The 25,335-nt window shown below is 36.3% G+C and overlaps 2 protein-coding genes across 2 annotated transcripts in view; one reads left to right on the forward strand and one right to left on the reverse strand.

Moving 5' to 3' along the window:
• The window catches only part of LOC308260238 (uncharacterized protein), a gene marked incomplete at both ends in the record, with an annotated part of 32,407 nt that extends 8,138 nt beyond the window's left edge, over positions 1-24,269 (reverse strand). The window contains 3 exons of the mRNA XM_080691548.1: positions 5,229-5,293; positions 5,957-6,048; positions 23,364-24,269. Coding sequence (XP_080547674.1) covers positions 5,229-5,293; positions 5,957-6,048; positions 23,364-24,269 — 1,063 coding nt within the window. The remainder of the gene's footprint in view (positions 1-5,228; positions 5,294-5,956; positions 6,049-23,363) is intronic.
• On the forward strand, positions 5,182-6,117 carry LOC308279685 (olfactory receptor 5B2-like; the record flags this gene model as incomplete). The annotated part of the gene is made up of 1 exon (XM_080719803.1): positions 5,182-6,117. One exon carries the CDS (start codon positions 5,182-5,184, stop codon positions 6,115-6,117), a length of 936 nt encoding a protein of 311 aa, XP_080575929.1.
• Positions 24,270-25,335: the final 1,066 nt, after the last annotated feature.

A 25,335-nucleotide genomic window follows, 5' to 3' on the forward strand; every position in this document is an offset into this window, starting at 1 on the left:
TTGAAAGATGGCGCCGGCTTCCTGCCTCTGAGCTTGATTAGGCACATGGCTGTGCAGGAAGCAACTCCATATTTGGAGGCTAGGGTTGCGTAACACATGACGTGGTGGTGACCTGACGAGCGTGAGCCAGTGAGTGAGTGAGATGTGGCAAGAAGTGATTGGGGGAGTTAATGTTTATAATGCCCTGCGCGAGGCAGATCTTCGCCATTCCGCCATTACGAGTATCCTGAATAAACGGCTTGCAAAAAGAGCTTCGTGTCGTGTCTTAATCGCTGGTCGAGGGACGCGACACTAACTGAGGGGACGGGAAGGGGGAAAAGGGAAATTCTCTGAAGTATATGATGTACATTAACAAACATATCAAATCACTCACTAAGCCAAAGATGAGAAGGAGGGAGTGGGAGGGAATAGGATAGGGATTGGGTAAGGGCTAATTGGGTGATGTGTGCATGTATGACTCTATCATCTTGTACTCCATTAAAATGTATGACTAAAATGCACTAATAAAAAAAATTTAAAAATCAATTGACAAAAAATAAAAAATAAAAAAATAAAAATGTTATAAAAGATAGGAAGATAGATTAAGAAACCCTTATGTTATTGTATGAGCTCCTCAAAGAATAGAAAGATGATGAGGAAATAAGTGCCCAAACAGATAAGATGCAATAATTTACTAAATGCAGAAATTACTAAATGTCCTCAGTTTGAAGAGCCTCCAAAAGTTTTGAAAAGAATGCACTTCAAAATTTTTTAATGGATCACATTGCTATGAAATTAGAAAAATAAGGACAAGGAAATGTTTAGATGCTTGAAAGAGAAAAATATAATAATCATCAGTCTTTTCATCAAAATAAGATGGGAGTCTGCAAACGCAAAATTATATCTTAAAAAAGGCTGTGGGGAAATAAATACTAATCTAGACTTCTAAACTGAGATAAACTGCCATTTGAGTGTAAAGGCATAATCAAATATCTTGAGATCTACAAAAATCAAAAGTTAAACCCTACGGGTACAGAAGAACAGTGAAGGTATCTCAGAAAAGGAAAGAAATAAAATTGATCTGATTGGGATATTTGGAAGGAAATGGATATAATGTATGTTTAACTTTTAAGCTTTTCTTCTTGTGGTTTGGTCTTACTTATCTAGAGCAAGGGCATATATGTCCTTATGTCCAGCTCTGTTTATGTGGTAAATTTAAGAGCATAAGATCTACCTGTTTAAAGAAGAGAACTATAATCTTAGGATGTGTATTAAATTAACATTCCTAAAATCAGATCCCAAATCAGTATTTGTATTTATATACTTCGAAGTTGATACAAGAAAGCACTCAGAAAATATTAAGAAAGGGAAGGACAGAAATTCAGGGTTTCATTAGCGAGCCAATTATATATATGAATAATTGGGACTCAAGCATACTTGGAACCCTGGAACCAATAGGAGACTAGAGAAGATATGATTTATAATTGTGCTATCTAAAAGGTGAGGAAAAACCTGTGGCATTCATTACTCTATTTCTGATAGCTGCCACTAAAATAACTGAAGATTCTGTTAATAGGCTGGATATGCTCTTGCATCAAAAGAAACTGCCCATCTAAAGGATGCAGATTTTTTTTCCATAATAAGCACTGGTCAGCACCGGGACAATGAGTTCCAAAGGAATATAGATGAAGCAACACTGTCTGATACAGGATGATAATTTCTTCCCCCCTAGAGAAGAAAAGAAGCTGACATGCCTACATATCTAAATAAAATGTTCAATTAATTTTTATCAAGACTTCATCTTAGTCTCTGTGATACATAATATTTGTCAGTTGATATCGAAAAGAGGAAACAGGACTACCATTGGTTAATTAGGTAAAAATTCCAGTAGCCAACATTTAGTTATTAGAACTAATCAATAGAAATGAAAAAAAGAAGAGAGAGAGAGCTGGGCATAGTGGAACATGCTTGTAATCCCAATACTCGGGAGGCCGAGACAGGAGGATCCAGGTTTGCAGTCAGCCTAAGCTACCTAGTGAGGCCCCCCACAACTTAGTATGGCCCTGTTTCAAAATAAAGAATAAAAAATAGAGCTGGGGGTGTAGCTTGGAGGTAGAATGCCCTTGAGTTCAATTCCCAATAAAAAAAAAGAAAAAAGTAAATGAAGTAAAATGGCAGAAAAAATAAGCTTTTAGAAGTATGCTACAAAAATCAGTAGTCACAATAATTTTGAATGAATTAAATTTTTGTTCATTATGTAAATGATAGATTAATAAAATAATGGGGGTGCATGCAGTAGGAGAGTTATGATAGAAAGTACCAAAAAGGATTCCTGTACTATTAAATGTTTCAAACTTAACAAACATATCAAAGTCAATCACTAGGCCAAGCATGGGAAGGAAGGATGGGAGGGTAAGGGTGGGGTTTGGGTAAGGACTAATTGGGCCATGTGTACATGTATGTCTATACAATTTTTTTTATCCCACTAAGATGTATGACTACAATGCACCAATAAAAAAATTACAAAAACAACTATGTTTCTGGACACAGTTCAATTGCTTCCTCACCAGATAAGTGGATAAAGAGAAATGATTGCCCAAGAGACTTCCTGCCCCCTTGGGAGCTCCAAACAGCATAATTTTCTCCTGGTTCCTATATATTGAACCCTACTATCTTGTTCCATGATGATGCTATAATCCCATCATGACATTATTTCAAAGGAGCCAGAGTCTGAGATTTCCATTTGATCACCACTTATTTAAGTGAATGACAATACTTTTTAGCCCATATAGCAAGCTTTCTCCAAACTGAGTATTTTCAATGAGTCTGAAGCTATGGCTAGTTAAACACTCAAGGTAAAATTTATGTTAATTCATGTAGATAGGATAGCCACTTAGTAAAATTTTTTTAAGTAGTTCTACTCTCACTGTTCACAGGCATTATTCCATGAAATATGCAAGAAGCATAATTTTATCATATCTCTTCCACAAATGAGGAAACCCAGCCTGGTCACAGTTAAATAACTCTTCCAATTACACAGAAAAAATATGATATTTGTGAAACTTAAAACCAGGCATCTTGTCTGCATGTTAATAATCTTATCTGCTTCAGATACTCTGGAACTTTTGACTAATGCCTGAGAAAGATTTTCTTCAGTATCATTTATACATTCTTCCAAGAATGGATTTCTGGTACCAGACCCAAAATTCAGGATCATCTTTTCCTTCTTATCAAGGGGTAAGGTAAGCCTCTACAGCCAATAAGCAATTCAGTATAAAATGTAATTGATGCAGAAACAATTATATATATATATATATATATGTGTGTGTGTGTGTGTGTGTGTGTGTGTGTGTGTGTGTGTGTGTTCTAAGAATTTTGGGGCTCTGTTATGATGGTTTGAATTTTTATTTGTTTTTATACTTTTATGGGTGCATTCTGATTATACATCATAGTGAAATTCAAAGCAGTACATTCATGCATGGAATATTTGAACTCTTAAATTTTGAAATGGTTCTAAAATTCAAATACAAGCATTCTTTAATCCTCATAGTATATGGTACCAGTTATAAAGTGGCGTGCTGCTCTTCTTAAAAGGAAGAGCAAAAAGCCAAACATTCACACTGTAGATGAGTAAATGAATAGGTCACCACAACAGGGTGAGATGGCACATCTTCAAACTCCAGAAGAGGCATGAAATCACCAAGACGCTTCCTCCACTCCCACTTTTCTTTCACCATGATCTAACCCTTTTATTAATTACTTATTTAGAAATTCTAATGATCCAGGTATGGTGACGCACACTTGTAATCCCAGTACTTGGGAGGCTGAGACAAGAGGATCTGGGTTTGTGCACAGCCTCAGCTACTTTGTGAGACTTTGTTTCAAAATAAAGAATAGAAAATAGGGCTGGGGGTGTATCTTGGAGGTAGAATTCTCCTTTTATCCCCACTACCCTAAAAAAAAAGAAGTTCTGATAATGCAATAACAAAAGGAAAAGTTATTTGGATCAGTTAGACATGGATTTGAATCTTAAGTGTGTCTTCTAATATATGTAGAATATGAGGAAGTCACATAATTTCTTGAATTTTCCATCTTCTTAATTATAAACAAGATTTCAAGTAGGTGAGTGTATGAATTGATAAGTGATATATGCTCTATCTCTCCCATTACCCTCCCTATTATTCTTTCTATTTCTGACACAGACCAGTAAGCACTAAGTAAAAGCTATATCTGCCTCTAAGGATGCATCTATCCCACTACATCTACTATGTATATATTTGTGAATTATTCTACCATACAATTTCAAGCATAAGCTTTGTATAATGGATACAATGATTAAATATAAATTGAATAAACTTAAAACCCTTTCTTCTTCCTCTCCTCCTCCTCCTCTCTCTCCCCTTCTCCTTTTCCTCCTCCTCTTTCTTCTTTTTCTCTTATTGATATTGGGAATTGAACTCAAGTATATTCTATCTCCAAGCCACACCCCTAGCCATAGTTATTTTTTATTTTAAAACAGTCTTGCTAAATTGCTTAGAGGATCAGTAAGTTGCTAAGGCTGACCTGAAGCCTTTCGATCCTCCTGTCTCAGACTCTCAGGTACTTGGATTACAGGGGTGAGACACCATGCCTGGCAATTTCATAAATATTGCTTAGGTTGAAAGCAACTGTTCACTAGGCTAAAGCTTTGTTCTTTTAGCTAATAACTCTACAAACTTAAGTAAATTACTCAAACTTTTGTTTGCTGTTACCTCACATATAGATGGGCATCATAACTAATCAACTCCCTGGTGCTGAAGATAGGTTTAAATGTATATATACATAACATGTGCTCGCATGTGCGCACCATATATGCGAAAGCTATGAGTGGTCTACGAGATATTATTTGGGAGATTAATCATTCCAGACATGTGATCTTGGACAATTCATTATTATCCCCTGCAATTCGGTTTACAAATATATGAAATTAAGTATTTGGAAAGGTGATCGGTGAAGACGCTCTATGTTTGATATGTATGGATAAAGTTATCCACGGAATTGTGTTCTCATATTATTGCTTTAGATTTGGAGGATGCTGAAGAACAAATTATGCAATAGCAAAAGAATGCTTACACATATCATTTTCTGCCAACTCTTTTCATTCTTAATCACTCTGTTCCTTTATCTTGTCATAGAGCATCTCATGATTCTAAAATAGCATCTATGAAGAATGGTACAGAGGTGAATGAATTCATCCTGCTGGGACTCACCGTAGCCCCAGAACTTCAGGCTCCCCTCTTTGCAATCTTCACCCTTATCTATCTCATCACTCTGACTGGGAACCTGGGAATGGTCATGTTAATCCAGCTGGACTCTCGGCTCCACACTCCCATGTATTTTTTCCTCAGTAACTTGTCTTTGGTGGACTTTGGTTCCTCCTCAGCTGTCACTCCTAAGGTCATGGCTGGATTCCTCATGAGAAACAATGTAATTTCCTACAACGCTTGTGTTCTTCAGATGTTCTTTTTCATACTCTTTGCCACTGTAGACAGTTACCTCTTGGCTTCAATGGCATATGACCGCTACGCAGCAGTGTGTAAGCCCCTCCATTACCCCACCATCATGACCAAAAGTGTGTCTGCTTGTCTGGCCATGGGCTCCTATGTCATTGGTATTTTTAACGCTTCTCTACAAGTTGGAGACGTATTTCGCTTCTCTTTCTGTATGTCCAACGTGGTGCATCATTTCTTCTGTGATATTCCAGCAGTGAGGATTCTGGCTTGCTCTAATAAGCATATTAGTGAGCTGATTCTTTCTCTTCTGTCAAGCTTCCACATTGCTTTTGCACTTATCATTATCTTGATTTCCTACATGTTCATATTTATCACCATTTTGAAGATGCGCTCACGTGGGGGATACCAGAAGGCTCTGACCACCTGTGCTTCTCATCTCATTGCAGTTTCTACATTTTATGGGACTGTCATCATCATGTACTTACAGCCACATTCCAGTCATTCCATGGACACAGACAAATTCACATCTGTGTTTTATACTATGATCATCCCCATGCTCAACCCTGTGGTCTACAGCCTGAGAAACAAAGAAGTTAAGAATGCACTGAAAAGGGTTGTTAAGAAAGAAAAATCATGTCTAGGTTAATCCTTTAATTATGTATGTTCACACAATATGATTTCATTTCTTTTTAATCTACTTCTACTACTCAAATGTTAGTGATCATATGGGGCATTTAAACCCAAATTATGTCTAATACTACTTATTTGTTTACTTAAAAATAGACCTAAGCATCCTGAAATCATAAGAATTTGATACAACTTTAATGACGTTTATTTAATGATGTGTGTATTTTGTTGGTATATATTATTTAGATGTAAACAAGACCTCAAAGCATAAAGAAGAGAAGAAAAAAAGATAAGTTACTTTAGTGAAACATGCATACCCATGTTTATAACAGCACAATTCACAATAGTCAAGTTATAGAATCAGCTTAGACATTCTTTAATAGATGATTAACGAAGAAAAAAAATATATATATATGAGTTTTATTCGACATAAACATTTATGTAATTTGCAGAAAAGTGGATGGAACTAGAGAGGATTATGTTAAGCAAAATAAGCCAGACCCAGAAACATAAGCACCTACTTTTCTAGTATGTGGAAGCAGGAGAGGAATAGAGAAGAAATAGATCTAATGAAAACTACAAGGGAGACCATTGAAGCAAAGGAAGGGGGTCAGGGGGAGGAAGTAATGGAAGGCAAATTTGAGAAGTGAAATTGATCAGATTACAGCATGTGTATATATGAATGTGCCACAATGAACCCCATCCATCATTCTAATTAATATGTACTTATAAACTAAAATTAAAAAGCAAAAATGATTAAAGTAAGTGGTTAATCATCACTAATATGAAATAAATATAAAACAAACAAATTTTAAAAATAAAAGTAGACATTAACAACCATTTTACAAAATATTTTGATTAATGGGATAAAATTAGACAAAACCAAATTTATAATGTTTCTAGCATTTAGAACTTAAAGATGTTTAAAATACCGTTTAATGGAGAGATACTGAAGACAAGAGAAGAATTTAAGACAGAGACAGAAGGAAGTGATGTCAACAAATTGGTGAAGTAGGAAGACCCCACACGCTTCTTCACAGAAACGTCAATCTAACAACAATATACCCATCAAAGTAACATTAGAAGCCAAATTAAGTAATTAAGTAGTTCTAGTTAATTAGTTGCAGTACCTAGAATAGCACAAAATAAAAAGCAGCCACAATCAAATAAAAAGAGAAATTTCATTTTACTCAAATCAGCCCCTCTCTCAAGCAGCCATAAGTACCAAGTAAGAGTACTTCAGTGTACAGTCCCTTTCAGAGGTGCAACCTCTGGCTCCTTCAGCATGCTTCTCAAGGGGCCAATTTCTATAGAATTTATCTCCATGATGTAGCAATGCAAATTAGGTATATCATATATTTAACAGAATGAAAGATCAGGTCACATGATCATCTCCATAGATGCAGAAAAGGCAACTAATAAAATTAAACATTATTTCATGATTTTAAAAAATCAACAAACTAGGTAGAGAAAAAAGTACCTCAATGCTAAAAAATCAAATATAAAACCCCCACAATTGACATATTCAACATATTATTATTTTGGGTAGTCATTTTGCATTTTTTTTGAACTGGTGGGCATTTAATATAGACAATTGTGACATTAAATTGCACTTATAGGTTGACAGTTTCACCCTTTAAATAATGTCCTAACTCCTACCAACAGTATCTAGATTATCTAATGGGAATTTGTCTATACTAATTAGCATAAGTTATTATAGCTACTATATAAGCACATTTAAAAATTGCAGGGACATAACCATAGAAGTTTTTCTTACTCATGTATTGTTCAATTACTTGTTTAATGGGAATCCATACAGTGACTTAGTGACCCAGGCTTTTCTCAGAGATCTGTCATCTTTCGTGGCCTGAATCTCTGGTTAACTGGAGACAGAAAGAGAGAGAAACTGAAGATGACCACATAAGGGGATTCACAGGCCAGTCTTGAATTGCATATATGACTTTTGAGCATATTTCATTGACAGGAACACAAGCACAAGCCCAGAATGACCAGCATGGAGACTGAGAAATGGAGCCTACCTATGTTCTCAGGAGTAAAAAGGATGTCATTTAATGGATCTTTGGCATTACTTAGGATCATCAAATATCTATCTGACACTTCCCCCCAAACATAAAATAAATTATCCACCTACACCAGGGAGAATACCTACTAATTCCAAACTAATTACTACAGAAGGTTAATGTTCAGGTTATTGACGAGTTTGGTTCACACTCTCCATGCAGTTCAGAGAAGTCTCCCTGTGGTCTGGTAACATAGACCCCCCCCAATTTAGTTAATTCAACATTTACATCTAGTACACAATGTTGAACCACAGTATAAAGATAACTAGGAAAAACTTGCTTTCATAAAAGGCAATAATAAAAGGTGCCTTGGTCAGGTTTGAGATGTCAGTTTCACATTAGGAAGCCCCCTCATCCTAAGCAGTGAAACATATTTCATTATGAGACATCATTTTCCATTGTTTTTCTTGGATCCTGCTTGAACTCCTTAAATGATTATTTGGGGCCTATTATTGCTGATTACCATTTCTGATGCATATCAAAGGCAAAACTATGTCCAAAACAAAATTAACAAAAGAGTTTATTCATGATTTTGAAACCAGGGAAACCATCTTGCATCACTTCTCTTTTTTCCATCACTTCTCTTCAGCAGGAGTTCAAGGATGTCAGAAAGGAGTATACGTTTATTGGGTAAAAATAATTAACAATGAGCCAGTGAATCACTGACAAGGATTTTCATTTATTTATTTTTATTTAAATTTTAGTTTGATGAAAGGGTTTTACTTTTATAAATAAATTTTTATTGGTGCATTGTAGTAATACATCTTAATGGGATAAAAACCTTGTGAAGATATACATGCATACATCACCCAGTCAGCCCTTACCCCATCCTTCATCCCTTCCCACCCCTTCCCTCCTTCCCATGCTTGGTTTCCTGATATGTTTAAGTACATCATAACTTTGATATGTTTAAGTACATCATGTGCTTTAAAGAGTTTCCCTCTTCTCCCTCCCATCCCCTCAGATAGGTCACTTTAATTGCTCCTTTATAGTATCCCCTCTGTGTCTAGAGTTCCTCCTGTTACCCATTTCTCCCTAGTTTTCATACATTAGAAAATGCCATAATTTCATTCTCCCCTCTGGCTGGGAAATCCCAAAATTCCATTCTGTACACATCCCATAGTTTTGTAATCTGCTTATGCATTGAAGGACATCTTGGCTGGTTCCACAGTTTGGCAATGGTGAACTGTGTATCTATGAACATGGTTGCTATGCATTAGTTTGGTATTTTGGGTTCATTCTTTCTGGTAGATACCCAGAGGTGATATTGCTAGATCAAATGGTAAGTTCATTTTCCTTCTTCTGGGGATCTTCCTTACTGTTTTCCAAAGTGGTTGCACCAACTTGCAATCCCACCAACAATGTATTAGAGCTTCTATTTCTCCACTTCCAAACAATTTCATTTCTACGTTTCTTGGAAGTCCTTCTTTTAATTTCCACACTTATTCCCACTTGCTGAGATCCTGAAAGCCAGAAGGTGAGTAACTTTGACAAGATGATCCACTCACATCCAATTTTTTAAAAATAGAGATCACTTGGATCTGGGAATCTGCTGAGAAATGAGGTGAGGCAGTGGCAGCTTCTGGTGCTTCCTGGCCTCACAGTTTCAGGGACCTGCTGGCCCTTTGCTGTGGAGCAGGCCCCAGTCCCATCCCTGCCAGGTGACAGGCTCTGGGACTGGCTTTGCTGGCTCCAGACCTGGCCTCACCATGCGGCAGTCTCCGGGCCCAGCCTCACTGGCTCCAGACCCGGCCTTATCACATGGCAGGCTCTGGGCTTGGCCATGCTGGCTCCAGACCCGGTCCCGGTGTGTGGCAGGCTCCGGTCCCCATCACCATGTGCAGGACATCTACGGAGGTTTCCATTTTTTCCATATATATATATAATTTAGTAGGAGAAAGCAGCATGTGTCATTTGCAGAAGCTGGGAGCCCAAATCCCTAGCAGCAATGGATTTTGTCTCCTCACCTAAAGTGGAGGGCCACAGCCTACCACTGAGAGTGGGATTTGCTGCTCCAAGCACACTTCTGCCCCCAGTGCAGTGCAGAGGAGCTCGGCAGTCTACTTTCGGGGAGATTTCTTCAAAAGTTCAGGGTGGATTGGATCAAATCTGTATGCCTCTCTGGAATACTGGCCCTCTCCACTGCCACCAGTGCTGCCACCACACCATCTTGATCCGTCTCTTCTCTCTTATATTTTAGATAGGAAGTCACAACTGGAAATGTCTCTGTATGTCGTCCCAATCAGATTTTAAGCCAAAACCTGTTGTCTGGGGTTTCTCAGAGGAATACATGTCCTATTCGGCCTCTGCCAGCTGTCGCCACTGCGGCCACAGCCGCCGCCATCTTCCACACACTCCCCCCTTGCAAGGATTTTTATTATGATGTGACATTTGGAAATGGAGAGATGTCCTAATTGGTCTTCAGGTACATTTCCAGTCCTTGATCAACTGTAAGTTGCCAAGCAAAGCAAACAATATGAAGAATTTCAAAAGAAATAGACTGTTCAATGTTACAGATGGAGTGTTTTTGATGCCGCCAGTTTTCCTGGAATAAATTGTTCTTAGTAAAAGAATTTTTTAAATTGAGGCTTGTTGCTCAATAAGTAAACCAAACTGTAAAAACCTGGAGGTTTCCCAAATTCTTAAGATGAATCTGATATGCTAGTCACTACCCATCAAATCCTTCACAGATAACTCTCTAGCACAATTTATGAACATGCCTATTACTCCCATGGCTTCTATGGTAGCAGTTATAGCAGTAGATACATGTTGCTGTTAAAAATCCATTCAAAGTGATTGCACAAGATAATAACCAATACTTTAATTATCCTGTGTGCATAGTAGGATAGAAAGTGAAAATTTTTGGAAAAAAATGGTGATATTTGAATAAGGTCTGGAGTTAGTGAATAATAATATTTCAAGGTTAGCATCATTGGAATTGTACCATATTAATGTAAGATGATAGTGTTATGATAAACCAAGTGAAAGAAATACACAAATGTTTTACAATATTTTTGAAACATTTCTGCAAATATTTTTTCAGTGGTTGTTTAAAAAATTATTTGTGCATTTTAGTCATACATCCCAATGGGGTACAAGATGGTAGAGGCAAAAAAGCACACATCACTCATTTAGCCCTTCCCCAGTTCACACCCCATTCTACCCTCCATCCTGCTTTGTATACTTCGCTTACTGACTAATATGTTTGTGAGAGGAAATTTTGCTCTTCCCCCTTCTCATCACCCTTAGTCCCTTTACTTGCTCATCTGTGGTTACTCCTTCTTCTAGAATTTCTCCTATGACCTTTTTTCTCCCTAGCTTCATATTCATTTCTCCCTGCATATTAAGGAGAGTATCTGATTTTTTTTTACTTTTTGTGACTGACTAATCTCACATAGCATAATTCTCCAGTTTCATTCATTTGCCTGTAAATGACATAATTTTGTTCTTCATATGGCTGAGTAGAATTCCATTGTGTACATATCCCATAGTTTTGTAATCCATTCATTTATTGATGAACAGCTTTTCTGGTTCCATAGTTTGGCAATTGTGAATTGTGTGACTATGAATGTAGATATGCATGCATTAGTTTGATAGTTTAAAATTATTCCAGAATGAGAAAATTTAAATGATATGGAAAAATAGTTCCATTTGGAAATATCACTTTCTCTTTTTAATTTATCTTTTTCATTAAAATTTTAAAGGCTAAAAATTGATGATCTTAGCCAGGTGTGGTGGTGCACACTTGTAATTCCAACATTCGGGAGGCTGAGACCGGAGGATCGCGGTTCGCGGACAGCCTCAGCTACCTAGTGAGGCCCTCTGCAACTCAGTGAGACCCGGTTTCAAAATAAAGAATAAAAAATAGGGCAGGAGGTGTAGCTCAGAGGACGAATATCCTTGGGTTCCACCCCCAGACCCACAAAAAAAAAATCTTATTTTCAAGAAATTGTTTACTGATGTATTTTAATTGCACATGATGGTAAGATTTATAGTGACACATTCATATGTGCACATAACATTATTTGGTATCTTTCCTTCCCCATACCTCCCCTTTCCCTTCCCTTCTTCCTCCCCCAATCCCTTTCCACTACTTTATTGATGTCTTCCCCATTTTTATGAGGTCTTTTTTCCCCCATTTTTTCTCTCTAGCTTCCACATATGTGGGAAAATATACGGCCCTTGGTGTTCTGATTCTGACTGATCTCACTCAGTATGATGTTCTCCACAGTTCTATAGATAAGAAGCACATGACTTTCACCAAAGACTCTGGGCAAAAAAGATTACTTGTATCGCACCCCAGTCCTTCAGTAGTAGTAACATAACCCTCTTAGTACATTTAAGCAGTTTTATAAATCTTGAGATGTTGGATGATTCTAATTTTCTAGAACTTAACTAGCTTATTTGTAAGTGAATTTAATATTTTTGGAGAATCTCCAAGAGACAGGTGTTCTGTTAAGTACTAAGGATACAGCTGAGAACAAAGCCAACAAAGTTACTGCCTTCAGGGAGTTTCTATTCAAACTGAGGAAGATAGATGAAAGAACAAATTCATAGAAGAGATGAATATTGATAAGTAGTGTGGAGAATAAATTAGGCAAGAAAAGAAGCTTCATATGAGATGAGTATTTTCTAAAGTAGTTCAGGATGTCTCACAGACATGTACCCTGAGTAGCTATCATTTAGGCACCAGATTGAACAGAAAGTGGGAGTTATTCTGGGCAGAGGTAAAAAAAAAATACAATAATTCTGATTCAGGGGACTGTTTTGGAGTTGACCAGAATTTACAAGTGGTCAAAAACTGAAGTGGCTGAATGGGTGGGAGAGAACTGAGAGATTATATATGTCAGCTCAAATGTCAGCGATTGAAAAGCATTAATCATCTCAAGGCATTTACCAAAAAATAAAAGAGAACTATTGTTATTTTCAGTGGAGTGTTTTTTTGGGGGGATCATATGGAAAGGGCTTGCATAAGTTTAAGGTTAAAAAAATGAGTGAATCCTCTAACCCCTTTTTCTTTCCTTCTTTTCCCATGGGGATTTGGATCATAGCTAAGCAGGGTCTCTACCACACTGCTATATCCCCTGCTCTTCCCTTTCCTTATAATACAGATAGTTACCTTCTGAAAATTGTCCTGTGAACATTCTTTTTCTCACCAAATAATTCAGCAACAAGTAACACTTTGATTTAAAAAAAAAACAATCTAAAAACTACAAGCAGTTACAGAACCATCCTAGGTGTCCAACAGAGAAGTTGATGACAAAACTGTGACATACACACAGTATGATCCAGATTTTATAAAGAACAATATCATGGTATTTGCAAGAAAAGCCAATGGAACTGGAGAACACATTGCCAGTCTATGTCTTTTGATTGGTAAGTCCTTTGACATTAAGAGATATTATTGAAATATGATTTTTGTTTTCTGCCATTTTGTGTTCTGTCTACTCTTGGGTGGTGTGATCTTTCTTCTTTACTTAAATGGCCCACTTATTAACTTCCTCTCTTCTCTGATTCTGAAGTCTGCTTCTTTTTTCTTCCTTATGGTTTATTTCTTTAAGAATTTTCTCTAGTGTTGTCTTTGAATTCATGAATTTTTTGAGATTCTGTTTATCCTGAAAGACTTTGGTTTCACCATTGATCTTGAATAGTAGTTTTGCTGGATAAATTAGTTTGGGCTGGAAGTTATTTTCTTCCAGAGTCTGAATCACGTCGTACCAGTCTCTCCTAGCATTCATGACCTGGGTTGTATAGTCTGGGGTGATTCTTATTGTTTTGCCTCTGTATGTCACCCATCCTTTTGTTCTCACTGCTTTTAAGATTCCTTCCTTGGCCTCTATGCTGGTCATTTTGGTTATTATGTGGCGTGGAGTGGTCTTTCTTTGGTCCTGTCTTAGTGGAGTTCTGTATGCCTCCTGGACTTGAAGGTCCAAGTCTCTTTCCATATTTGGGAATTCTCTGAGATTATTTCCTTGAAGATATTACAGATGCCCTTGGTCTGTACCTCTATCCCTTCCTCAATGCCTATTATCCGTAAATTAGGACGCTTCATATTATCCCATAATTGCTGGATGTTTAGGTTTTGTTGCTGTAAAGATTTCTGCATATCACTGACTGTGTTTTCGGTTTGGGATGTACTGTCTTCTAATATTGATATTCTGTTTTCCATTTCATCTAATCTTCCAGAATTTCTTTCTATTGGTGTTTTCATTTCACTTATTGCCTCTTTCATTTCATTCCAGACCTCTTTCTGATTCTTTTTTAGTGTTTCTAACTCACCTTTAACCTCCTCTATATTTGTTTTAAATCCCTTCATCATGTTGTAAATCAAGATTCTGAAATCCCCTTCTTGCATTTCTAGTAGGTCAGTATTCGTGATTTCTGCTGTCTCTTCATAATTCCTGGTTCTCATATTTATAGCATTCTCTGTCCTGTTTTTCTGATTTCTACCCATCGTTCGTGAGTATTATGCTTAGACCAATCTTAATATTAGGAATTTAGGGGTATCGGCAAGTCAGCAGAGCCTTTCCAGTGGTGAGGGTGGGTGTTGTGGGAGGAGCTGGGTGGTGGGTAAAGGAGTCGGATTGGGTAGAGGATATGTTTAAGTTGAGATTATTTTAAATGGATTTTTTTTTATCTTAAGATATTCTTTCTATGCCCAATTTTCTGGTTTTTTTTTTCATGAAGAAATGCCAAATCTTATCAAAGTTTCTGAGTTGATAATCTAGTTTTTCCTTTATTTTGTTGATGTGGTGTATTGAACAAACCTATTCTTCTGAAACAATTCCACATGGCAATGCTAAATTAAACATAAGACAAGAAACTAATAGAAGAAAACATAGAGCAAATGGTGCAAGAATTTATTTGGACAAACACTGGAAACAACTTCACTGTAAGAGCCTGAGTGTTATGTTTGCCAACCTTAACAAAAATGATAATTTTGGTATAAGTTCTGTTCTACAATCACCAGTGATGGCTTATATAGAAATGAGTATGTGTGTATTAGTTATTAAATATTACCATTAAGGCAATTGAAAACCATAAAGTTTTGTGTTGCTCTACTCTTTTACATCTTTTTTTTTTTGAGGAAGATTCAAGACTTAAGCCCAGTTTGGGCCTAATCAGCAGCCTGTGTTTTTATTCACACCAATGTTGATATGTATGCATGTACTGGAAAAAATCATGAAGTTATGATGATAATATTAGAATAAAATTTAGAACTTGCTAATTCTCTAAATTTTAATAGGGACCATTCCACTCCTCTGCTTTGTCTTTGGTTTAAAATATAGTTCAACTAGTATATAGTGAAGAAGATAAAATTAGCACCTCACTAGCCAGAGCCCTATCAAGGCTATTGTTTTTGAATGATATTTTTAGGTGAACAAAATCATGTTTCCTAAGTGTCGCCAAACTCTCTATTATGGAATTTTGACAGTTATCTCCCAGACTAATGTAAGCTTTAAAGCAAAATATTCAAAGCATGTATTTATGTGCTCCAGAAATCACAGTAAGTCTGGCTTTCTCAACCTTTTGTATGATTTACAGTTTTCTCTAAAAGTGTATATTGAATACAGTAGCTTACCTTGTTCCTTGAAAACATGCAGGAGTCATAAAGAGTAAACTTGAAATCAGAAGTCCCACCAGAGATTAAATGCATCATTTATGTTAGAAAAACTCTCTCATATAGTGGGTAGTCATTGTATGGTCTTTAGTTGGGAAGGAAATAATGGGAGCTGAATCTACCATTTATTTTTTTTATAGGTCCTTGGAGTAGTTCCTTGCCTCTTCCTTAGTTATAAAATAAACATAATAAAATTACCTCTTATGCAAAGTACACATAACTTTGTACATATCAAATAAAAAAGGTCTATAAAATAATTTCCTCAGAAATTATCATTATCAAGTCACCCTAGGTAATTTTTATTTTGAGATTTGTTTTAGTCCTGTTGCAGGATCATAGAAAATTCTAAAATCAAGAGAAGCTCTATGCATAAAAATCTATAAAATTCAGATGAATAGAATTTATTCAATGGGACTTGGATTAAAGTTTAGTTTCTTTAAAATAAAGTAAGTAGGCATCAAGTTGCATTTTAGAAACTAATGTTTAGGGGCCTGGCGTAAGTTATGAAGACTCAGAGTTCTCAGGGGAGGTTTCCCATGGGATCATCTAAGTTTTCTTCCTTCTTTCCTAGAGAAGAGACAAATTGCCTGTGGGGACTAATTTGGGCATTTTGTGTATGCACATATGACTTGTAATACTTTTTAATGTTTAAATCGCAAGTAATAATATGAACATTTCTTTGTGTACAGTTCTAAGAATTTCTGTTAAATATACAGCTGTGTAATCACTACCCAAATAATCTAGTTTTCCAATCTGAGAGCCTCACTAAGTAGCTGAGGCTAGCTTCGAACCTGCATGATCCTCCTGTCTTAGCCTCCCAACCGTGTGCCACCACTCCATGCCCCAGCTAGAACCAATTTTTTTTTAAATTTCAGTGTTTGGTGTTTTGAAATAACATTGATGTAAACATCGATTAACTTTTTTGAGTGTGCTAACATACGGGTTTTTTTTTTTCTTAAATTTGAGTAAATATCTCGGAATTAGAATGCTTGGTCTTATGGCAAATATGTTAATTGAAAATAATACTTCCAATATTTTATAGAAGTGACTTTATCATTTTTATTCCCCCAAATAATCCATTCTAGTTTCTTCATATCCTTAGGAAGTTTATTTTGCATTGCTTTTTTTACTTTAATTTTTGCTGTTTCTCAAAATTGGTGCAAGTTTTCCCAATGAAGTCTTAGTCTTTATTAATATAAAGACAGATATAAAGACAGATATATTAATATAAAGTCAGATATCACTAGACTAGCAGAACTTACAAGATGTGTATGTGGTAAATGGGAATCTATCAAATCAGTTAACAGTCCAAGCAGTGAGTCCCCTGTGGCTGTTTGTGCTTGCATGCAGAGTTGGAAGAACCAGGAGCTGGTCAAGCTGTCCAAGAGCTGGAGTCTCAGAACCAGAATGACTGATAATGCAGTCCCAGTCCAGGGCCAGAAAACTTTCTGAAGAAATGATGATGAATATCCAGTGTGGAGAGCTGATGGATGATAATCCAGGCAAGAGCAGATGTACTTCTCTTAGGATGAACCACACACAATTCAGGAAGTTTTCTTCTTTTTATCTGGTCCTGCATCTCTCAGAACAGTGCGTTCCACATTCATGGCAGGAATTTCCCTTCAACCTTCCATCACATAAGCCAATCAACACACCTCAAATCACGGAATCTTAGGATTTTCAAAATTCAGTCAAATTGACAATGCAGATTAACCATCACATGCTTATATTACTTATTTATCATTTGATTTTATATTTTATATTTATATGGGATATAGAGTAATATTTTAGTGCATTTATATAAGTGTATCAAACTTAGGACACCTCCACCATATCAAGCATTTATCACATCCATCATCTTAAGCATTTATAATTTCTTGATTAGGAGAATATTCAAAGTCTTCTATTTTAAATCATATAAGACAATATTGCTAACTACTATCACCCTCTGGACAAAGCATTTTTTCTTTTTACAAAAATTATTTAAGAGTATTATTAGAAAAAATATTTTCTTTTAAGAAATACCTGACTTTATCATTATGTTAAAGGTGTGCACATTTTTTTTCCTAGAAAAGAAACTAATCGATACTCTTCACCACATAATCTGTTTTGAGCCCCTTTTCACTAGCAGACCTGTCATACCTCTCTCATGCAGGCATGCATAACGGTTATAAATTTGTTCTGTGTTCTAGGGTGGCATGGCCTCAAAAGGTAATTTAGGTTTATAAAGTTATAATTTGTAATACGTAAAGAAAATTAAAATGATATAAATCTTTCCTTAAGACCTTCTTGCACGTTTGGATTCTCATAAAGTTAAATATTAATATTTTGTGTAAATATTGATGTCATCTGACTACAAGAGCAATAGTGCTCAGGCCTTGGACTTCCTTTAGTATGTGTCCTGCCTTATTGCACCTAGTCTGAGACAGGTACTAGTTATAGAAAATGGACTGTAGGTAGAGGGTATACACACACCATACATGGCCAAATTATCCCACTGTCTTACAGTTAAGTCCGTAAGCCATTTTGAGTTGATTTTTGTAACTGGCGAGAGATAGGGATCTAGTTTCATTCTTCTGCATCTGAATATCCAATTTTCCTAGCACCATTTATTAAAAACACTGTATTTTATCCAATACATGTTTTAGTACCATTGTTATGAGTTGGCTGTAGATGTGTGGGCTTTATTTCTAGTTTTTTTTTTTTCAGTTTAGTTTATCTATGTGTCTGCATTTAGGCCAATACCATACTGTTTTGTGACAATAACTTGTAGGATGTTTTGAGATCAGGTAGTGTAATGTCTCCTGCTTTGTTTGTTTGTTTGTTTATTTGTTTGTTTTTTGCAGTGCTGGGGTGTAACTCAGGGGCATTCTACTTCCAAGCTACAACTCCAGCCCTATTATTTTTATTCTGACATAGAATCTCACTGAGTTGTAGAGGGCCTCACTAAATAGCTGAGGCTGTCCATGAACCGAGAGCCTCTTGTCTCAGCCTCCCGAATGATGGGATTACAAGTGTACACCACCATGCCTGGCTTGCTTTATTCTTTTTGATCATGTGATTTTGGCTACTTGGTTTCCCCCCCCCCCTGTGGTCCCATACACATTATAAAATTGGATTCTTTTTCTAGTGTTTTTAAAGAATGTTTTAGGTATTTTGATAAGGATTATACTGAATATGTAGGCTGCTTTTGGTATATGAACATGCTGACCATAATGATTCTTTCAATCCATGAACATGAGACTTCTTTTCATTATTTTTGTCTTCAATTTCTTTCATAAATATTTTATAATTTTCATCATAGAGATATTTCATCTCCTTGGCTAAATTTATTCTTAAGTATATTTTTAGCCATGAATGGGGTTTCTTTATTTCTATCTAAGATAATTTGGCTTTGGCATGTATCAGTTCTATTGATTGTTGTGTATTGGTTACAAATTTTGTTACTTTGCTTAATTTGTCAGTTCTAACAGTTTTTTAGGGGGAGGTGAGTCTTCGATGTTTTCTACACAGACGTCATTTCATCTGCGACAATGAATGGCTGTATTCCTTTCTCTGTACTCATTACTCTGGCTGGGATTTCTAGCACCATATCTAATAAAAATGGTGGACATGGGTATCCTTGTTTTACTCTACATCAGAGTGTGAAAATTTTAAGCATCTTTGCATTCAGCAAAATGTTTATTGAAAATGTATTTTACTATGTGGTACAATTTTTTCTATATCCAATATCTTCAAGAAGACATGCTAAGTTTTATTATTTTTACTGAGGCGATAATCTGTATTTTGTCCTTTATTTTGTTGATGTGGTATATAACATCTATTGATTTGTATTTGTAGAACAGTCCTTGAATTCCTGGAACAAATTCCTATTGATAATGATAAATAAAATGTAAGACATGAAACTGAAAATACTCAAAGAAATTATAGGGTAAATGATTTGGGATGTTGATTCATTTGGATAAGATATCAAAAGTGCTGGAAATAAAGGTAAAAATAGAGAAGTGGGATTCCATCAACTAAACTTGTGCATAGCCAAGAAACCATCAACCAGTTAGAGATGATCTATAGCATAGAAAATAATATTTAGAAAATTATATATATGACAAGACATTGATACATAAGAAACTCTAAAAACCCAATAGCAAAGAGTCAAATGAACAAACTAAAACAAGAATAACATAATTTAAAAACGGGCAATAGCTCTAAATAGATATCTCTCAAAAGAAGATCTACAAATAAACAGCAGGTATATAAAATTTTTCAACACTTTCAATCATCAGAAAAATGCAAATTAAAACCAAAATGAGATGTCATCTCATCCAGGAATAATGGCTGATTACTATGAAAATAGTAAAGATAACAAATGTTGGCAAAGATGTGGAGAAAAAGGAGCCCCGCACAATGCCCATTGGTGGGAATTCAAGTTTGTAGAGCCATTGTGGGAAAATAGTATGAAAGTTTCTTACAAAATAAAAAGAAACTGTCATATGACCCTGCAATCCAACTATTGAGTATATATCTAAAGAAAATGAAATAAGTATACTGAAGAAACAATCTACCCTCTCATATCCATTACAGCACGATTCACAGTGGCCAAGAAATAGAAATGACCAACGTGTGCATCAGCTAATGAATGGATAAGGAAAACATTTGCAGATACTGCTCAGCTGTTAAAAGGCTGAATTTCTCTCATTGACAACAATATGGATCTAATTGGAATTCATTGTGTTAATTGAAATGAGCCAGGCACAGAGAACAACCACATGATCTCACTCATATGTGGAACCTAAAAAGCTGATCTCCAAGAGTTGAGAGTGGAATGGTCATTACCAGAGGCGGGTAGAGCTGGGAACAGGAAAGGATGTTGAAGCTTGATCAGTGGGTCCTCAACTGCAGTTAGCAAGAAGCAAGAAGCTCTGAAGTGCTTTTATTGCACAGTATGACTGCTGATAACAATATTTTACTTCACAGTAGAAGAAAGACATTTTATTTTTATTTTTATTTTATTTTTGCGGTTCTGGGGATGGAACCCAGAAGTATTCTACCTCTGAGCTATATCCCCTGCTCTATTTTTTTTTGTTGTTCTTTATTTTGAAACCGGGTCTCACTGAGTTGCAGAGGGCCTCACTAAGTAGCTGAGGCTGTCCTCGAACCGTGATCTTCCGGTCTCAGCCTCCCGAATGCTGGGATTACAAGCGTGCGCCACCGCGCCCGGCTAGAAGACATTTTAAAGATTTCAGTACACATAAATGAACTGAGCCAGCAATCCTGGTGCACGTCTATAATTCCAGTCCTTTTGAGCCTGAGACAGGAGGAGCAGGGTTGAAGCCAGCCTCAGAAATTTAGTGAGGTTTTCTGCAACCTTTCAAGTCACTGTTTCCAAAGGAAAAGATATTTAAAAATATGGCTGGCTGTGTAGCTGTTAGGTAGAATGTTCCTGCATTCGACCCTCCACACTCAGAAACAAATTGATCAAATTATGTTATGTGCATATGTGAACATACTACAGTGATACTCACTTTCTTTATAATTCATATGTACTTATAAAGAAGAAATGATAAATTTAAGAGATTAATTTATTTTTAACCTTATACAACATATATATGTATATATGTATATATATATATACATATATATATATGTTTAGATGTAGGTACTCACATGTATGTATGCATTTATGTAAATATATGTGTATGTATATGCATATATATCAATGCTTCACATTATATTATTAACAGATATTAATTTTGTTTTACCCCATAAATGTATACAGTTAAAATAGCACTTAGTAAAGTGTAAATATTTCCTAGTTGAGAAAAATAATCACAGAGATAAAAGCAAATATTTGTGTTATATCACACTGTCTAAAAGTACCAATATTGGCCGGGCGTGGTGGCGCACGCTTGTAATCCCCGCACTTGGGAGGCAGAGACAGGAGGATCGCGCAGGTTTGAAGCCAGCCTCGCGGGCTGGCTTAGGAGACCCTGTTTCCAAATAAAAATGTAAAAATAGGTCTGGGAGTGTAGCCCAGAGGTAAAAGGGCTTCCAGGAACCCCAGTACCACCAGAAAAAAAATAATAAAAAAAAAAGTACCAATATTATAATTTTTGCACATTCAAGTATACTCTTACAAATACTGAGATGTGGAAAGGAAATTATGCATGTAGAGAATGCAAATTAGACATGGATACACATTCCTGTGGGTAAGTTTTGTACTACAGAGAGCTTATATGAGACAGTTTCAGATGATGAACCTGGCAGTGAGATTCAGGAAAACATTGTGCCCATAGTGAGAAATGCTGGAGGTGAAATTCAGATAAAAATATTTCAGCAAAGCCAGGCATTTTGGGTATAATTCCACTCCTTGGGAGGCTGTGACAGGAGGATCAAAGGTGTGAAGCTAGCCTTAGCAATTTACAGAAATCCTCATAAACTTTGTGAGGCCTTGTTTCACAATAAAAAATAAAAAGGGTAAGGGGTAGCTAAATGCTATAATGTCTTGGGTTCAATTCCCAGTACCAAATAAAAAAAATTGTCAAAGCAAAAACATTAATGAGTCTTTTGAAAATGTATACCAGTATATCTAAATTATTTAATTATAAGCGATACATTATAGTTATTGATGTTTCAAATATTTAATATATTGATACAATTAGACTCAAAACTTGCTTATTTTATTTATTCAAAAAATAATTGTTGAGAATCTACTGTGAAACAGACACTTGAATAGATATTGTGAATTCTGCAGACAAATTAGATAACATCACTGCACTCATAGAGTTGGGAGAAACAGATAAATGAACACATAAATAGATTCAAGAGGGGAGGGATGAGCAGGCTATGGAGATGTATATAACAGGAAAAGAGAGTTTACCTGGTGAGGAGAATAATGACTTCGTAAAAATAACACCAGGTCAATGCATATGCGCTATAAAAACTGGTCTGAAATAGCATGGTTCTGCCATGATCCCTCCTGTATTCCATTCTTAAGCTCCTGTCCCTCTGTAAATATTTACATCCCAGATCAACAGATTGAGTGCTCTCTCTTCTCTCTCTCTTTCTCTGAAGACTGACCACATTCTCCATTTAATGTTTATCTGCTTTTCTAAATAAATGTGTTCCTGGAAAAAAAAATAGCTGTATTCTACTTATGTCTTCCTACCTTGTTTAAATAGACTCACATTGGCATGTCCATAAGCTTGTTTATGTGCACATGGCATGTCCTTGTTTTACATGTGTGTTTCTCCTGGTGTGTGGCAGAGGAAATGCACTAGAACAAGTGAACTAATGAAAGATCTTTAATGAGTTTTTTGATAGGCAAGAAAAAAAATGTAACTTATGATTCACCTTGGCCTTCTTGTTTAGATACTTTATTTCTGGACATATTACCTTGTTATTACACAATAAACTGACTTTTGAAGAGATGAAGTTATTACATTAGGAACTTAACGTATATATGGGCCTTTACAATGTGATTCAGTCTATGGAAAAAATCTGAGAGGCATGGAACAAGGTCACCGTGCATTTTACAATGGTAGAATCAAAAGCTTAATGACAGACTATGCTTTGGAATGCGCTCTTGACCTCCTTGTTCCTCAGGCTGTAGACCACAGGGTTGAGCATGGGGATGACCATGGTGTAGAACACAGAGGCAATTTTGTCAGTGTCCATGGAGTGACTGGAGCTGGGCTGTAAGTACATGAAGATAACAGTCCCATAAAATATGGAGACTGCAGTGAAGTGGGAGGCACAGGTGGACAAAGCCTTCTGGTATCCTGCAGCCGAGCGCATCTTGAGAACTGTGATAAATATGAATACATAGGATACCGAGATAACCAAGAGGGCAAAGACAACCTGGAAGGTGGCTACATAAACAAGAACCAGCTCATTCACATGTCTATCAGAGGAAGAGAGAGCCATGACTGCTGGAACATCACAAAAAAAGTGATGCACCACATTGGACAGATGGAAGGAGAGACTGAATGTTTCTCCAGTATGGATGGAGGCGTTCATAAAACCACAGACATAGCAGCCTATGGTCAGACATGCACACACACTAGTCGTCATGGTGGTGGTGTAATGCAGGGGCTTGCACACTGCTATGAAACGGTCATAAGCCATTGATGCCAACAAGAGGTTTTCTACCGTGGCAAAGCCTGCAAAAAAGAACATCTGAGCAGCACAGGCATTGTAGGAGATGACCTGGTTTCCTAGGAGGAGCCCCGCCATGACTGTGGGAATGACAGCGGAAGAGTACCCAATGTCCACCAGAGACAAATTACTGAGGAAAAGGTACATGGGAGTGTGGAGCCGAGAATCTACAAGAATCAAAACAATCATGCCCAGGTTTCCAGCTACATTAATGAGGTAGATGAGAGTGAGCAGGATAAAGAGGGGGACTTGTAGTTCTAGGGCATCGGTGAGTCCTAGGAGGATGAACTCTGTTACCTCTGTTCTGTTCTCCATCAGTGTTATTGAGAATAAGACACCCTGTATCAAGGAGAAATAAAGGACAAGAGTGTTAATAGATGTCCTGGAACAGACAATGCTCGGAGATTGAAATGTTGATATGCCATGTGCTCCTTTATTAGAACAATAATGCATATTTTAAATTTCACTGCAAGGAAACATCCACTTAAACACATAATTAAGCAAACTGATTATAGATTTGTAAACTATTTCTGCACAGTTTTTATATTTCATATAATTGTAAAGTAATATTTGGTAAGTTTTATCCAACATTACTTGTCAGATATTATGTACATATGTAACAATTATTTGCTAATTTTATTTTCATATTCTAGAAAAAATTTATACTGTTATGATTCTCACCTGACAGGATTCCTTCAGATACTTAACACTGATTTCTCTCAACAAGTTTATTTAGTTGTTAATTTCATTTAAATTATGAGACCTAAGATGTCTAATTTTTTATCTTTATTCAAGAGGTAACGGCAGGCCAAGTTTCAAGTTCAAGCAGAGCGATTCCAAGTAAAAATGACATAATAACATACAAACTCAATTATTTTTAACTCAGTTTATAGTTATTCATTGTCTGCATTGATCCCAACTGAGTATTTGGTTTTTATAGAGAAGTAACTGAGTGATAAATACATAGTAGATGTCTTAAGATCACTGAGGAGGTTGGGACCTGTACAATCAGAAGAGGCAAATAAGAGAGAGAAAAAGAATGAGAGAGGGAGAGAAAAAGAGACAGATACAGAGAGACAGAGAGGAAAGCTCTTCTGTTGCAGAGCTTGAGTTCTTCACACAGCTGCAAAGCAGCTCTACCACTTACCACCTATGAGTTACTGTTTCTAACCTACATTTGTTGAACCTCATTTTCTCAATCTGAAAAATGAAGAAACTAATGATATAATTCAAGATACTACCGTGGGGATGGAGTGTGAGATGTATTAGATGTTTCTGTGCAGCATATCATCCTCATATGTTTCTGCTGCTTTGATATTATTAGGATGGAATGATGGACTGTCTGTCAGCTTAGGATAGGGGTTGAATGTGCAGGGCTTCT

The sequence above is a fragment of the Muscardinus avellanarius genome, assembly GCF_963383645.1.
Source record: "Muscardinus avellanarius genome assembly, chromosome: 1".
In the NCBI taxonomy this organism is placed as follows: domain Eukaryota; kingdom Metazoa; phylum Chordata; class Mammalia; order Rodentia; family Gliridae; genus Muscardinus; species Muscardinus avellanarius.